Source organism: Arvicanthis niloticus, chromosome 18 (assembly GCF_011762505.2).
Source record: "Arvicanthis niloticus isolate mArvNil1 chromosome 18, mArvNil1.pat.X, whole genome shotgun sequence".
NCBI lineage: Eukaryota > Metazoa > Chordata > Mammalia > Rodentia > Muridae > Arvicanthis > Arvicanthis niloticus.
The window spans coordinates 51,423,800-51,440,358 of record NC_047675.1 but is presented as its reverse complement, the minus strand read 5'-3'; the positions used below and the strand labels follow the sequence as shown (position 1 = coordinate 51,440,358).

General features: G+C 49.8%; 1 protein-coding gene across 1 annotated transcript; it reads right to left on the bottom strand.

Moving 5' to 3' along the window:
* Nucleotides 1–1,425: 1,425 nt before the first annotated feature.
* Nucleotides 1,426–14,752, bottom strand: Ntpcr (nucleoside-triphosphatase, cancer-related). The gene is made up of 5 exons (XM_034522112.2): nucleotides 14,593–14,752; nucleotides 12,847–13,009; nucleotides 11,463–11,559; nucleotides 4,160–4,369; nucleotides 1,426–1,910 (listed from the first exon to the last, which is right to left on the bottom strand). Exons 1-5 carry the CDS (start codon nucleotides 14,624–14,626, stop codon nucleotides 1,842–1,844), a joined length of 573 nt encoding a protein of 190 aa, XP_034378003.1. The 5' UTR covers nucleotides 14,627–14,752; the 3' UTR covers nucleotides 1,426–1,841.
* Nucleotides 14,753–16,559: the final 1,807 nt, after the last annotated feature.

The following is a 16,559-nucleotide window of genomic DNA, read 5'->3' as shown; positions in this document are numbered from 1 at the left end:
GGCACCACAGCCAGCCTGCCCAAGGCCGTGAGCTCCTATAATTGGCCTCCTTGGACAGCCTACCCAGGCATAGAGGTGGGGGTGTAGGACTTTTGTGTCTTTTTGGGTTTAAATTTAAGATGAAAAGAATCCCACTGTCCCAGGACACATCCTGGGAGGGGCACATTCCTTAGTCTGAGGATACTTGCTGAATTAACATTCAGAAGATGAAGGGAGAGGCCACAGGGAAGAGAACCCACCTGTGAGTGGGGAAGGCCCAGAGCATGGAGACACATTCCAGGATGGGAGGTGGTCAGGAAGAAAGTTATGTGTGAATCTGAGTCATCTATAGACCGGACCTAAGAAGGTCAGCTTTTGGGATCATTTGTGGTTGCCTTCATGTACTCTGTATAAGAACTGCTCCCAGTTTTTGTTTGGGAGTTCTCTTGCCGGCATGCGAGAGTCCTGGTGCACCAGTATCATTAAACCTCATGTTGTTGCAGCCAATCCTCTGTCTGTGTGATTCTGTGGGAGCGCGTCCCCTGGTTTGGATCTTAGAATCCAACATTCCAACCAAGGAAGGCAGCTACTGCTCCCAGAGGACAAGTGGGCCTTTCTGAGACCCAGTTCCTCATCTAGAGGGCATTCCTGCAGAGGTCCCTCTAGGGCAGTGGTTCTTGACCTTTGTAACACTGTGACCTTTTAATACAGTTCCTCATGTTGTGGTGACACCCAAACAAAAAACTATTTTCATTGCTATTTCGTAACTGTAATTTTGCTATTGTTGTGAATAGTGTGTATTTATCAGTGTTTTCTGATGGTCTTAGGTGACCCCCGTGAAAGGGTTGTTTTGACCCTCAGAAGTCGCAACCCACAAGGCCTTGACAAGAACAGGACAAGCCTTGAAAACTACCCTGAAATGAAGACCAACATGAGAATCTGTCCCAGGCACAGGCTCTGGCCTTCATGTGAAATGCTTCTTGTATTATCCACTGGGTCCTAGTGCCCAGCTCACAGGCATCCCCATTAGCACAGGCCCATGTGTGTCCATAGGTCCCTTGATGTCATTAATGCTGTTGCTTAAAAAATGTCCAAATAATCTTCAGCGTTCTGGAGCCACCAGCCACAGGGAGGGTAGCCTGGACCCTGCAGTGCCCATAGTTGGCTCTTTCCTAGTGCTGCAGAGCCCAGTGTGGGCTGAGCCACCTGCCTATGAGCTCACTCCTCACAAAGGAGCCCCTACAGCTGGCGGGGACCGGCAGTTCAAATCGCCTTCCAACGTCTTCTCTGGTGATGGTCGTGCCCCCTTTCTTTCTTGGAAGGGCACTTGGCCTCAGAGTGGTTGGAAACCGTGCCCTGGCTGGGTTAGCACAAACAGGAGCTTTTGTTACCTGTGGCTAACACCAGCATTGTGAAAACTGTCCCTCTCACACAAGGACTCCTGTGTCTGAACCACCAGATTTATTTCCATTTTTATTAGTCAATAAACAAAGGAATAAGCAAGAGAGGGAGAGAACTGATTTTTTTTTCTCCTTTGGAAATAACTGAAGAGATCAGTTGTTACTGCTCTCAGCTGCACCAGTTTGGAGCTGCACCTGGAGAGGTGTTTAATATCTACAGCGCTCAAAGTCAAGGAAGACGTGAACTCCCGTCTTTCCTCAGCCCCAAACATATTATCAACCCCGATGGGAGTGAATTCCACCTATTATTTGGCAGACTTGTTTGAGAATTTACTCAAATCACATGCACAACTGTAAAAGGAAACAGAAGTCTGGAGCATACAGAGGACAGACACAGTGGAGTGGGCGATGCTCAGGGCCCACTGTCAGCAGAGGCGGAGCTGGACCCCGACAGCTGCTGCCCTACATCCTGCTGCTCTGCACGACGGCCACAATATCTGGCAGGAGGCTATTTCTGTTCTCCCTGGTGACCTGTGGGAAAAAGCAAGACAGCAAGCTTAGGGAGCACTTCCTCTCCTCCAGTCCTTCGAGCCAACATTTCCTAGAGAGCGGGGAAGGGAGGTAGACGCCAGCTCTTCAGGATCACCAAGTCCCATGGGGAATGCATGTCTCAAAGCACTGGAGGCACGGGATGGAGATGGGAGAGGTGGGACTCAGCAGCTGCAGCCTGATTGGAAAAAGGGGAGAGGAGCTTGATCTGGGCCCAGGAGAGCAGCGCCCAGGATAGCAGCGCCCAGGAGAGCTGCCCACAACTCCACGTTACCCCCAGGACAGTAACATCTACCAGTCTTTCCATGACCCTGGAGAGTCTGAGTGCTGCAGACTGACCTCAGATCTCTGCTCCTCCAAGAGATGAAGGGGAGCCAGAGAAGACAAGGGGTGCAGCACAGTCTTGGGCTCCTGACCTTGTGGTGCTGCCATTAAGGACTCTGATGTTATGAGGTCACAGACCACGATGGAGAGGGACATGAAGAAGGCCAGTGAGTGGTAAAGCACAGTGGGGAGGAGTCCTGAAAAGGGAGTGCGGGAGCAGTGGGGCTGGAGACAGGAGTCTAGAGGGACAAGAGCCTGGGCAGAATCTGGTCAGTGGTATGTTATGTTCAGAGAGAGAGCAGAGCCACAGAGCAAGGAAAGCAGGAGGCAGTACGCCTGGAGGCTTCCAAGAGCAAGTAGATGTGAGGAGGAAGTTCTTGTCACTGTAGGTATCATCACACACCAAGCGTTCATCTGTCAGGAGCCTCATCTCCTGCAAGAACATGTGCTAGAGGCACTAGAAGAGCATGTGCTAGAGGCACCAGAAGAACATGTGCTAGAAGCACTGGAAGAAGGAGTTTTGAAATGGTGTCCTGAGGGCAGGGCCCATACCATGACAGTGATGGGCATTTTTATTGCTTTTGAAAAAGGGTCTTAAGCATCCCAGGCTTGGCCTGAACACTATATAGTTAAAGATGAACTTGAACCTCTGAATCTCCTGCCTCCACCTCTTGAGTGCTGGGATTACAGGCATGTGCCACAATGTGTTTGTAAGGGTGCTGGGGGTGGAACCCAAGATGGTGTGCAGGCTGGGCAGGCACTCTATTGTCACGTGGCCAGCCCTCACTGGAGGCTTTGTAGAAGGCTGCCGACCTGAGTGGACACGCTTCCCGTGTCTCAGCATGTGACGCCTTCTGCCACGGGGTACACCAGTGAGTCCTAAAGGAGAAGGACGCCACGGCTTTGACTTGTGTGTGCACATGTGTGTGAACCGCTTCACTAACATGCAGATCAAACGTAAGGGTTAGACGTGAATGTTTCATCACAGACAGGGCCCCATCCCCCATCCACGGCCGCCTCCTCCTTCCCGCCCATCATTAGTGATTTCCACTCTATCCTGCCTCAGCGAACTTATGCCTTCTGGACAGTCTAGGAATGGAATCATGGAGCTCAGGGCCTTGTGTGATTGGCTCCTTTTGCTCCTTGTGAGACAGCTTCAGAATGTGTATGTGTGTGATCCCTTTATGTCACTAAGCACACTAGATGGCTGAACCACACACTGTCTATCTGCTGGGCTCATCCCATCTGGAAAGTGCTGTGAACAAGGCTACAGGGAGTCCTCAGAGCTCTGGGTCAGTGTCTTCATGTCTTCTGGTGGAAGCCCAGGATGGTGGACTCACTGACACAATGACTGACAGACAGGCCCTGGAGAAACCAGACTGGCTTCCAGGAACAGTTCAGGTTCCCTCCTATCAACAGAGTAGGGAGGCTGAGGTTTGCCCACACCCATGGCTGTGCCAGCCTTTCCCATCTCTGTCTTCTAACTGTAGTGTGGGAAGACTCCTTGTGGGCATGGTGCAGCACCTCACGGTGACCATGCTAGTGGGGTCTGCCTACTCTGTGCTCACTGGCAGCTTCTACATACTCTTTGGAGAGATGTCTATTCAAACCTTTTGGACATTTTAAAAAAAGGTTTATTATTGACACAACTCTGAATTCAAGGCCCAGACTTGAGCAATGAATTTTACCATATGCTTACATCTTTCAAGTGAGATTGGGGCTGGAACCCTGCCACTGAGTACATGACCTAAGGTTCCTGCCTCCATGGCTCCTCCCTGGACAGACCTTCCCAGTCAACACCCCAAACCCTCCCCTGACCATTCCACTGCCTGCAGAAGGCAGGAGAGGAAGATAGCAGGGGCCAGGATGTGACCCCAGGGAAGCCGGTTCCCCGAGGGCTTACTCACACTGAACACCTTCACGTCACGCCTTTTCCTGATCTCCTCCACCAGGGCCAGCGGCTTCCCTTTGGGGACTGGGATAGTGCCAACGACGATAGTGCCTGGCGTGGACAGCATCTCACGGACCGCTTGGATGAAAGGCTGACTGAACAGCTCCATCTTCCCAATCTCATCAATGATACACACTCTGTGTCTGGAGCCGCTGCTGGGACCTGACTGTGGACAGGAAGAACAGTTGCTGGGGCAGCAAAGCCATGTGATCTTGGCCCCAGGGTCCTACCCTGATGATTCCTGGCCAGCATCTGTGGCAGGCAACTGAGCTGTGCCTTACAGAGCAGAGGAAACCTCCATACACATAAGACATGGGTTTGCAAGGCTCATAGAAGAATCTCCTGGGACTGCATCTCCTGCCCCAGATTTCCTCTCATAATGTATTTTCTTCTAGAATGGTCCAGTGGTGACCAGGCTTCCTACTTACACAGTGAGGAAATCAAGGTTGTGAACAGGCGAAAGCTAAAGAGTGCCGTAGGCCTAAAGGAAACAGGACAGCCATGTGGGGGCCCCTCTCAGGGATCCTCTTTTCAATTCTGGGTTGTAGCCCTAACTCTCCTGGGAAGGAGGTGATGGCTGCAGGTAGGTGTCTGTGTGTTCCAGTCCAGTCTAAAGTTGACGAAAAGTCATGAAAATAGATGGGAAGGAGTCTGGTTAAAAGCGGGAGTAGCCCGAATAACGATAACTCACTCGGTGACCAAGTGATGAACTGTCTCAAAGACGGACCTTGTAAGAAGAATTTGGTGGGTGTGGGAGGGGTGAGGCACACAATGGAGGGTAAAAATGATCAAAGTGTATGATCATGCATGTACATGGTCATGTATGTACATGCATGAAACTGCCAAATAAGAATCGTGAGTTAGTAAGAGGCAACTGTGCTGTTCTGTTTCATGGATGACATACTCACGTCTCTATACAGAGATCTGGTGGGTGATATAAACATAAATGTATATATGCCAAAATGTACGCCAAAGTTAAGTGTGTGAGTGTGCATGTATATGAGAGTGTGTATGAGAGTATGTGAGTATGTGTATGTATGAGTGTATGTATGTACGTATATGAAAGTGCATGTGTGTGGTATGTGTGTATGATTTGTTTGTGAATGTGTGTATACTTGTATGAGAGTATATGTGTGTGTATGATTTGTGAGTGTATATATGTGTGTGTGACTTGCTTGTGAGTATATGTATGTGTGTGTGACTTGCGTGTGAGTGTATGTGTGTTGTATGAGAGTGTATGTATGAATATGTGTATGTATGAATGTGTGATTTGCATGTGAGTGTATGTATGTATGTGTGTTGTGTAATAGTGTGAATATATGTGTGAATATGTATATGTATGAGTGATTTGTATGTGAATATGTATATGTGTGAGCATGTGCATATGTGTGTGTTTGTGTATGAATGTGTATATGTGTGTATGTGAGTGTATATGTCTGAGTGCGTGTGAACATGTGTATGTGTGAATGTGTGGTATATGTGTGAATGTGTACATATGTGTGTATGTGTGAGTGTGTATACGTGTGTATGTGAGTGTATATGTATGTGTGCATGAGTATGTGTATACCTGAGTGTATATGTCTGAGTGTGTGTATGTGTGTGTATTGTGTGTATGTGTGTGTGTTATGTATATGTATGTGAATGTGTTATACACTGGGGCAGGGGAAGAAGTGCTACAGCAAGCATGAGGGCCCAAGTTCAATTCCTCGGTTACATGTAACAAGCTGGGTGCACGCCTGTGCCCCATCTCCAAGGGGGACAGAGACAGGATGATCCCTGAAGCATGCTGGGCTGTGGAACTCAAGGGGAAGCTTCGACTGGCACAGCCTAGAGTGCTCGTCTTTTCATTCCAAGCTTTTTCCTCAAAACTGAGTTCCAAGTCAGAGGAAAAAGAAAACGGCTACCAGCAGCCTGTGACTTTGAAAAGCAGCTGGTCTCACAGCGGTTTCTCTTTCTAGAACCAGGCCACTGTGACTGGCTCAACCCTTATGAGGGCAGGGACAACACACTGCCACCCCCTAGACAGGGGATTTAGACACCTTCCCAGGAGCCAACATTGTTTGGAACACTGACTGACAACTTTGAAAGCCATCAAATCAGACAAAGGGAGGCGCTGCACAATGTGGGTGTTTACCTGACTGTGGAAATACATGTGGGGGGGGGGCTGTAAATGCATGTGTTCTGTGGGTGCGCAGTCCCCTGCAACTCTCCAAAACATTGACAGAGGTAAGGAGATGCCTGGACCTGCACATGCCAGTATTTGCTATTCACTGTGAGCCCCGAACCTTTCTAATGCCCTCATTCTGTCCAGGACTGCAAAGTTGTAAAAATCAGTTTTTAATAAAAATGGAAGTGATTCACATGGCACAGAGAGAGGGGCTGAAGGTCAGGGCACTGAGAACGGGCAACACGCAGCTTGCTTCTCTAAACAGCTCAACAGGGTATTCAGAAGAGCTTAAAAAAGAAACACCATTATGCCCCAACTGCTGTTTTCACACACATACTCAAGCTAATCCAGATGGAAACAACCAAGAGGTCAATGGAGACTCACCCTGTGGACCTAACCCAGATGCTGAGTTCCCAAGTCTCAGCCGACAGCACCAGGCTGAGTTTGCAGATGGCAGCATCGGGCTGCTCTCCTTCCTAGGAGAGAGCTGTGGGTGCCTGTGGGACACATGGCAGCCACTGTGTGCCTGGCGTCTGGGTGATCCCATCACCCCAAAAGGCGAGACGGCAGGTACCACAGCTATCCTGCACTGGCTTTAGCCAGCACTCCAGCTGATTATAAATTCTCAGCCACAAGAGGAAAACCTGAGAAAAAGGTGCTTCCTGAGCCCAGAGCTGGCAGGCCCAGGGTCCCAGGAGCTGTGGGCAGCCATCGACTCTGGCAACACTCCACCACTTTGCCTTCCAGAAAGATGAAATGGACTCAGGGCAACAGAACACTGTTCCACAATCCAAACAGGGTGACCGTCATTGTTGTTCCTTTGTCTTATTTATCTTCTTACATATTTTTAAAAACACAAAGAAGCATTTGTGTTTGTTTGCTTGTCCCAGAACTCACCACATAGCCCAGGCTGGCCTCCAACTCAGATCTACGTGCCTTTGCCTCCCGAGTGCTGGAATTAAAGGTGCGTCTGGCTTTTTATTTAAACAAAATATTGAACCAAGGATGAACTAATTAAAGTGGTCCTCCTCTTATCTGAACTGTTCGCCCAACAAACATTCCTCCTGGTAGCAATGTTAATTGATTTTAACATCACGCCGTCTGGCTTCTGAGCATATCCCTGCAACACTGGGTTCTGGATGTCAAGAAGGAATGAGGTGGCAGCCTGTGCCTCAGCCCTTGTGATCACAGAGCTCACACCAGGCAGCAGCCTATACATTACAAAGAACACTGGGGTGGCCAGGAAAAGTTGTATCCAGCCTGCTACAGGGCACCTCCTCACTCAGGAGCTGACTCAGTGCACTCAGTGCAGCCAGCACCCAGCACCTCACTCAGGAGCTGCCTCAGTACACTCAGTGCAGCCAGCACCCAGCACCTAGGCAGGGAAGTGCTGCAGCTCTGCCTGGAAACCCTACCTGGTCCTGAGGGCTCATACATGTCTGTGGGATGAAGCAGAAAGCGGATGGTTTCCAAGGTGTCTTGCAGAATGGGAGAGCTATCCTAGGACCAAGACAGCTCAACACCAGCTGACAGCTCAGGAGGTGGAGAACCCTGCATTCATGATCCCAGCCCTTGGGACCATGGACACTGTGCCCCTGGGACTCTATGGCAGATTCATGTCCCCAGGTTGGCTCCTCAAGCTTCCTAGTAAAAATGTCAAACTGTGATGGGTGATCTCTTCACAGCATGGTTACCTAGCAGCCCCTCCTTCCCCTCAGCTCCCCAGTAAGCAACACTGGGAGGACTTGAGCAGAGTCTTGTGTCCAGTAGCTGTAACAGTAGCTGAGAGCATCTGTACAGATGCCCTTTACCAATGGCACCGTAGGTGCTGAGGTCAAATCCACTCTGAAGCTCCTCTCACATCTACATACCTCCTCCTGGTGGGAGGTAGGTATGGCATGGGCTGTGTCTCAGAAGTCCCTCTCACCATGAAGAGGCCCCTGTCCTGCCCCAAGCGCTGTGGTTCCTAGAGAGCCACAGAGGACAGAGCCACACACAAAGATGGCTCACACTGCCAGGAGAAACCTACACTGTGAGTGTGGGAGACATTGCCATCTCCCATCACTGCAGGGAACGTATAAGCGCACAGTCTGCTGACCGACCATAACTCAGGAGCCACTCTGCACACAGAACCATGACCAGAAACCAGCAGGCTCCGACTCCTGCCAGGCTGGCTGCTCACAACTGCCAAATGTTCTCTAGAAGTTGCACAAGCCTGGGGGTGGGGGGGGGGAGGATGACATTTCGACTTTTGATAAAAGTTGGAGATTGCTGATGCCTGGCACCATTTTCTTCATTGCCCTGGGGGGGGGGGGCAGATATTTTTTTTTTTTTTTGGTACATCGATGTACTGTTGTCCTGTTTTCTAAACGAGGTGACTGGATACAGACAGTCAAGACAGATCTGGGAGGAAGAAAGAGCATGGAGGCCTTGGGAGCGCAGCCTTCACTGCATGGTCACTCTGCGCACTGCACGGTCACTCTGTGCGCTGCATGGTTACTCTGCACTGCACGGTCACTGTGCAAATCACTGTCACTGTGGTGGAGAGAGGACTGGCAGGGAAAGCTCCCATCTTGGGCTTCGCTTTGGAGGGGATTATTTTAATCCTCAGAAGATAAAGTGAAGTCAGAGCACGTAGAATGTTGGGGAAAGTCAGCAAGAAGGCCACAGCCACAGGGAGCACCTCCTGGCTCAGGAGCAGCCGTGCCTAAGGGACACCATGAAGACATCAACAGCAGGTGCTGTGGAGAGCTGGGTGGGGACCAATGAGGCAACCTGGGCTGAGCTGCTGGTTCCTTTTGCTCTAGAGTTTCCTGGGGGAATGGCTTTACTGGCAACCTTATTAGTGACTCTTAAACAAGTTTGTTCACACCAGATAGCCTTTGGTTTTCATGGCCAAGACCATGGCACAGGTGTGGTGAGGTAGAGAGCCAAAGTGTGGAGGAAAGAAAGAAAGAAAGAAAGGAAGAAAGAAAGAAAGAAAGAAAGAAAGAAAGAAAGGCAGGCAGACGAATGGACAGACAGACAGACGGACAGACAGACCATGGTCCCCAGCTAGGAAGGCATCCAACTGGAATCTGGCAGTTGGGATCCTTCCATAGCTTCCATAGCTGTGTGGCCTGAAGATCAAGTGTCACTTCCAGTGCATGTTACACACAGAGACAGTCAGACAGACACATACACACACACACACACACACACACACACACACACACGAGCTTTAAAGCACAATTTGCAGAGAATAAACTAATTAGAAATGGGCTTTTAGCAAATTCTTTTAGTAAACTGGCCAAGTATCTCGAAGAAACTAATTAAGAGTGTCACTGCATGCTATATATTCCAAACAAGTCCAGATGGATTAAAAATGCATTTTAACAAGCTCACATCAGAAGAAACATATAGGTAAGATGCTGCATTAATTTGGATCGGGATAGAGCTTTTTTGTGCTAACAACAACAAAAAAAAAAAAAAAAAAAAAAAAAAAAAAAAGGAAAGAAAGAAACAAAGTATCAACATGAGGACAGGAATCAACGGATAGGAAGGCCATTTGCTTTAAGAACCATCTGGCTAGGACTGACGAGGCAGCTCAACAGCTAAGGACACTGGCTGCTCTTGCAGAGGGCCTGCGTTTCCCAGGACAAGGTGGTTCACAACTGTCTGTAGCCCTAGTTGCAGGGGACTAGATGCCCTCTTTTAGCCTCTGAGGGCACTGCACGCACTTGGTAAACAGACACACAGGCAGGGCAAAACACACAGACACATAAAATGCAAAAAATTCAAAGCAAAATCTAGTTAACATCAAAACACAAAACATGGAAAGAGGGCTGAACCAATGAGTTAGATTCCAAAACACTCACATAATAAATTATTAAAAGTATGTATTTCTATCATCCCTTAATGCAAACCAGAGGACACTTCTACCGAACATGTGTGTGGCACTCAGTCCCAGCAGAAGTGCAGCCTGACAAGCTATTTCCCACACAGGCAGTGGGTGCCATGATATGTGGCCCCAGGAGCCCTGGGCAGCTGCCAACCCTTCTCACCCAGCCTCACTTCCAGACCCCTCTCTGGGGAGCCATCACCCCGTAGAGGTAGCAGGAAAGAGCATGACTCTTCCTGGGGAGAGAAGAACCAATGTCTATACAGCCCAGAGTATCAGCCACAGATCAAAGCGATTCCTCCACCCAGGTCCGTTCTGACAGCCTGAGTTTATGGTTGTAATCATTACAGAAACATGGGTGACTATAAAATTATGAGCAGTTTCTATTTCTATTTCCTTTTTCCATTAAAAACAAGAGGTGAGTGGTTGACCTGGCCAGCGAACACACGGGAGATCTTACGTAAGCCAGCAGCCAGACACCAGGCATGGGCTCTCGCCTCTTACCAGGATTCTGTTTGCCTGAGCAAAAATCAATTCTTTATATGGATCCAGTGCCCAAAGCCAGACTCTCCACTCAGAATGTAATCAGACACTTCTCAATGCTGTGTGGATATGAGAGAGAGGCATGGGACCCAGAGGAAATAAGCAATCTCTGTCTGTTCCCAGCTTGTAGCAGCCTCCATGGCTCAGCCCAAAAATGGGGGGAAATGCCCAGAGGAATTGAGAAGAGGGGTAGGAGAGAGTCAGAGGAGAGCTCGGTAGAATCCTAGTGCTATATCAACACGGACCACAGGATCCCCAGGCCTCTGAAGGTGGAGGCTGTCCTTAGCAGGCAGTGACCAGCTGCTCAGGTAGAGCTCCAGGCTCCACCTAAGTGGTCAATATTCCGACAGTAGGCTCCCTGTACACGGAGCAGTGTGTAGACTATCCACAGGTTCTTCGGCACACACGCAAGCAAGCCTTGGGTACCAGAACACAGGGATACAGACCTGCATTAGAGCCTTCCTAACAGGAAATATTTTACACATGCTCTGGGCACATGACAGCTCAGAGCGAAAGCAAATTAGGCTGCCTCTCCTTAGCAGGGCTCAGTGGCTGGAAGGCTATGAACCGTAAGGCACAGCCTGAGTACAGGGGAAAAGCCATTGTGTTCAAGCGGCCAGCGCATCCCACAACACACAGAGGCTCTCACAACAGAAAACATGGACTCACGTTTTTTAGGACAGGCAGCGCCAACTGCTCAAAAGAATCCAGGTCCACCACGTACTGCCCCACTCGACACTCGGTCTTTCCAGGTAGAGTCTGTGACCTGAAAGACGACAACATCTGATGGAGGAATCCCCACCAATTTCTGGGGTTGGACTGTTCTGCTGACCCATTGGCTCTCTGCACACACCCTTAACAATCCCCATACAAAAGGTGGGAGTGTATAAGGCTGGACCCACTGGGGTTTCTCTCCTGAAACCAGGCCGTCTCTTAATGTCAGCACTACTCTGGCCAAATTCAGTCTTGCAGTGTGTGAAAAAAAAAAAAAATATATATATATATATATATATATATATATATATATATATATAAATAAAATTTGGTCCAGGGAGTGGCACTATTTGGAGGTGTGGCCTTTTGGAGTGGTCTGTTCACAGCAGTAGAACCCTCACTAAGACGCAGTGTTAACAGTGAGGTCTCTGTACCTCCAGTGAGCCCACACACCACAGCACAAGAGCTGAGCCCAGTGCGGCAGGTCTCCTGTCATCATCCTAACTTGTCAGGAGGCTAACTTGTCAGGTGAGAGAAGGCAAGAGAACAAAAAGCTTAAGGGCCAGTTGGTGTGGGAAGCGGCTCCGCTCCTGCCATTACAAGGTGGCACTTGGCATAGGCATTGCTTGAGAGAAAAGACAACTCCATATATGGAGTTGTATGCGCTGAGAGGTGTGGTTGCCCGATCACCCCACGCATCATTGAGAATGGCCAATCACCAGTGACTTCGTGGCAGCTGCTGATAGGATTAAGGCAATACTTATAAGGGGATGCACGGAGAAGAGAGAGAGAAGAAGAAGCTTGCTGTACAGGGATAGCTGAATAAGCTGCTTGAAGAAGAACACGGTTGTCGTTGCCTTATTCCATATTCCGCTGGTCAGATGTGGGTAGCGACAGTTTGGGCCATACCTGAGTTCAAAGCCAGCTTGGGCAACTTAGACTTTCTCAAAATAAAAAGTAAGCAAGGGGTTGCTGGGCAATGGTGGTGCACGCCTTTAATCCCAGCACTAGGAGGCAAAGGCAGGTGCATCTCTGTGAATTCCAGGCCATCCAGGGCTACATAGCAAGACCTTGTATCAAAACTAAGGTTAAAATTAAACAGAGGGCTGGGATTATAGCTTAGTGTTTGAGGCTTGCCCACGACACTTCTGGGGCTGGCCCCCATGCCAACTCCAGGTTCTGTGAGACTCCCTGTCTCAGGGGACTAGGAACATCCTCATTTGGCCTCTGCACACACCCATGGACCACATGAATGGACACTCACACAGAGAAGAAATGTTCCCAAGAAGTGCAGAGGCCAGGCTAAAGACAAAACCCCGCAGAAACAAAACAGCAGTACCCAACTCTGGACAGAGGTCCCTGGGCGCCAGACAGGGTGACGACATCAAACCCTATCCTCTTCCCTTCCTGCCTGACTTCTTGTGTGTAAAATCCATCCACAGGCAACCCAGAGGACTGCAGGACCCCAATGGCTTTCTGGATCAAGGTTGTTTTGCCAACCCCTGAAAGAGACAAAGAAAGAAGACAGGTCAAGAAGTTTTACCTTGCCAAGCCCATCCGGCCTGCAAAAGCGATAGCTGCAGACAGAATGGGCCGCAAATGCGTTTTACGACTATTAACCGCCATCACTCTGGCAGGCTGATTGATCCAGGTGTGAGGAATTTTCAACCCCAGCCAAGCCGAACACAGTGGTAAATATGACAGCGGCGTGAAGTTTATTTCTAACTCGGTCCCAGGATGTTATCTGGGACTTCCTTTCCTCCTGGATTTACCCTCTGTTCTGGTTTAAATCTAAAGCATCCCTCCAGCCACTCATGAGTCTGATCAGGCAGCCGGTACCGGTACCGTCTGGGGAGGTTGTTAAGCCTTTAGGGCAGGAAGCCTGGCTGCAAAGGTGGATCAGGGGTGGTGAGCCAGAGGGTTGCAGTATAATCTTTATGGATTTTAAGCAAAAGTATGTATGTGCCCACAGCAGATGTGGTCTGGAACAATAAGACACAAGGCCCCAGGCTTAGTTCCAGAGGGTGAGTTCCCTGGGGCTAGCCCCTTCTCTCTTTTTTTCTTTTATTTATTTACATCCCAAACACTGCCCCCTCACCATTGCCCCTCTGCCCCCAGCCGCCGACCAAAGGGCTGTCACTTTCTTAACACTTGATTTTTGCTCTTATACTAAGCAAGGCAGAACTTTTATTATAAGGGGAGGGGGGTATATTTATGGACCAGCAAGATGGTTCAAGGGGGAAAGGTGTTTGCCTCCAAGACTGAGACCCACATGGTGGAGGGAGAGCACCAACTCCCCAAAGTTGTCCTCTGACCTTCACACCTGCGCGTGCACTCACATACATAAATAAATGTAATTTTCAAACTCCGTATATTCCTGTTTCCAAAAAGACAACACACAGCTTGGGCTGAGTGGGGAACCAGAGTCCCCTCTGAGACGACTTACAAATATTTGAGAAGAGGCTAAGAGGCAGGGGTGCTGACAAAAGGTGCTTTCTTTTATAAGTCTCACTAACTTGCTGGAGAGGGGCTTAGAAAGCCAAAACCATTTGGGATAGTTTGTGAGCTACACTGGAGCGGGGCCTGCGGCGCAAGGGGCGGAGCATTACTAACTCTGGAGACAGGAGGCAGGGGTGTAATGGTGCAAATTCTGGACTGACAACACTCCCTGGCTCTCCTCGGGGAGGAGGGGAAAGCATGTGAGTACGGTGTTCACTAAACCTCTCATGAACATAGGTACTGACAAAGGGTCCAGGTGAACCCCACAGAAGGAAGCTGGGGACCCAAATGCACCCGGATTTCAAATGCGGGGCATGCTGTGCAAGGCTGGCACGCCTCCTACAACGGTCCTCTGCTCTTCCCCAAAGCCTCTGCCTGCTCAACTGACTCCATAGTCTACAGAGTACACCTAGGCCTCAGTGGCGCGAGACCGGGGTGACAACCGGTCTTTGGGGACCTGTAACCGGTGCTCCGCTGTCCTCCTGGCCTTCCTTCCCGCCGGGCTGCGACGCACCAAGCCAGGCCGGAGACCGGACAGAGGTCCAGGCACGCTACCTCCCGCCATGTCCCGCAGCCTCTGAGTCACCTGGAGGCCCGGTGAGGAACACGTGCCGCGCCATGTGCGTGGGGGTCGCGGTACAGGGAGGTCGGGATCACACCGGGCGGCCAGGCCCCACCCCTTACGCTGAAGGTCACGCCCTGCCAGCCGGGAAAGCACCGCCCCGTGGTCGCGCATGCGTTTCCAACTCCCCCCGCCCCCCTCCCCCCGCGCCCTTGCAAACACGCGCGGCGCATGCGCATTCTTCCCTGCTCCTGGTGCTCTCTGCCAGTGGCTGGCTGCAAGGTCTGTAAACCTTGTAGGTAGCCTTCCCTGTGCTCCTGTGTGCCAGACACACGTGAGGTGTCTGCACGGACGCATGCGTGGGAATGCCAGGTACCTTGCCATTGCTACTTAAGTATCTGAGTTCTGTCCCTAAGGCTCCAAGTTAGATCCTGTGAAGCAATAGAAACCCTCCTCGAAGGAGCAGACCTTGGTGAGATTTTGAACTCCGTGTACAGTGTTCACTTGGCTGTGGAACAGCCAGCTAGGAAGAGTTAACCTCAGTTTATCCTGTGTCCTCCAGCTCCAGAGATGAATATCTGAGACAAGGTAGCAAGAGTCTAGTTTAAAGGTCTGATTTAGTTTTTTATTGCAACCTGGAAATAGAAGGAGCCTCCAGAGAGCTGAGCTGAGCGGCAGAAAGGGCTAGTAAGAGCAGAAATAGGAGCAAAACGGGGGTTCTCTCAGCAAAGTTCTCCTTCCATGGTTAAAATAGAACTTCCTCGCTGAGTTCATTCAGCTGTCTGGGATGCCGGTGTTTGGGGAAAACTAGCCCAAAGCAGTTTTTTTTTTTTTTTTTTTTCAAAGCTCAATTTGATGGTCACCTTAGTGTTAGTGACTGACTCCATCCTGGCCCGATCTGGACTGCTAGGGGCTCGCACTGCAGATTGGCCCACAACAATGGCCTCCTGTAGACTGGAATAACTGGCATTGGTTCTGAGAACCACAACCTGTTTGCAGAAGGTTTTCAAGCTCACCCAGGTTGCTGCCCACTGGCGCAGGCCGACTTCCCATCCCCAGCCATGCCCGGAGGCCCTCACCTCTGCTTCATACCTCCACACATGTCTGCCAACCACAGCTGCCTAAGGGTCTCCCCGAGAGACCAAGTGGATCGGCATCTCATTTAGCCACGAGACCCATTCCACCAGCAAATGAAGTGGCAGTGGCCTTGGGCCCGATGTACCTGAGAATCATTCTGGTTTAGCAGGAGTGCAGTTGGGCTTGCGCTCAGTCACCCTCCATTCTGGATGAGAAAGCCATTTCCATAATTGGTTTGTGTATGTAACACACACACACACACACACACACACACACACACACACACACACTTTTGGACTCCCTTCAGCAAGCGATATATGCCAATCTTAGAGCTCAGTTTCCTGCTGTTTAAAATGAAATCACCTAAAAAGATTGGCAAGCCACACCTGCCACTGTCATCTCGGCACCGTTTACAGCCCTGTGTTACTCTAATGGTGTATTACTTATTATCCCAATGGGTAACCTGCCTTCCGCATCGTGCACCTGCATGGACTCAGTGAGTGGCTGATGTAAGCAAAGTAAACCCATAGGAGAACCTAACACTGAGAGACAGCATGTATAGAATCCTAAGTGCTTCTTGTATCTACAACATTCATTTTTAAATATTAACCCTCTAGAATTTTCCATCACTGGCAATCGGTCTGGAATTGTAAGGCTTGCTGGGAGTTGAGATGTTCTCAGTAGCTCAGAGACAGAATCAGACGTAAAGAATACCAGAGGAAACAAAGATGTCTACATAGATGTGCTCAGCCTTGGGCGCTCTCCCCCTCCCCCTTCCCCTCCCCCCCTCCCTCTCATCTCATTCTCTTTTAAGACAGGATCTTTCTGTAGCCCAGGCTAGCTCAAGCTTCTTCTGCCTCAGCTTCCTCGATGTTGGGATTATAGGCATTTACCACCAAAAACAGCTAGATGGA

Excerpts from the sequence above, each read along its gene's own strand:
- Ntpcr (XM_034522112.2), bottom strand. The coding sequence starts at position 14,626 with ATGGCGCGGCACGTGTTCCTCACCGGGCCTCCAG. Across the intron at positions 13,010-14,592 it reads GTTCCTCACCGGGCCTCCAG|GGGTTGGCAAAACAACCTTG; the intron begins GTGACTCAGAGG and ends TGTCTCTTTCAG. Across the intron at positions 4,370-11,462 it reads CGCTGCCTGTCCTAAAAAAC|TCAGGTCCCAGCAGCGGCTC; the intron begins GTGAGTCCATGT and ends TCCTGTCCACAG.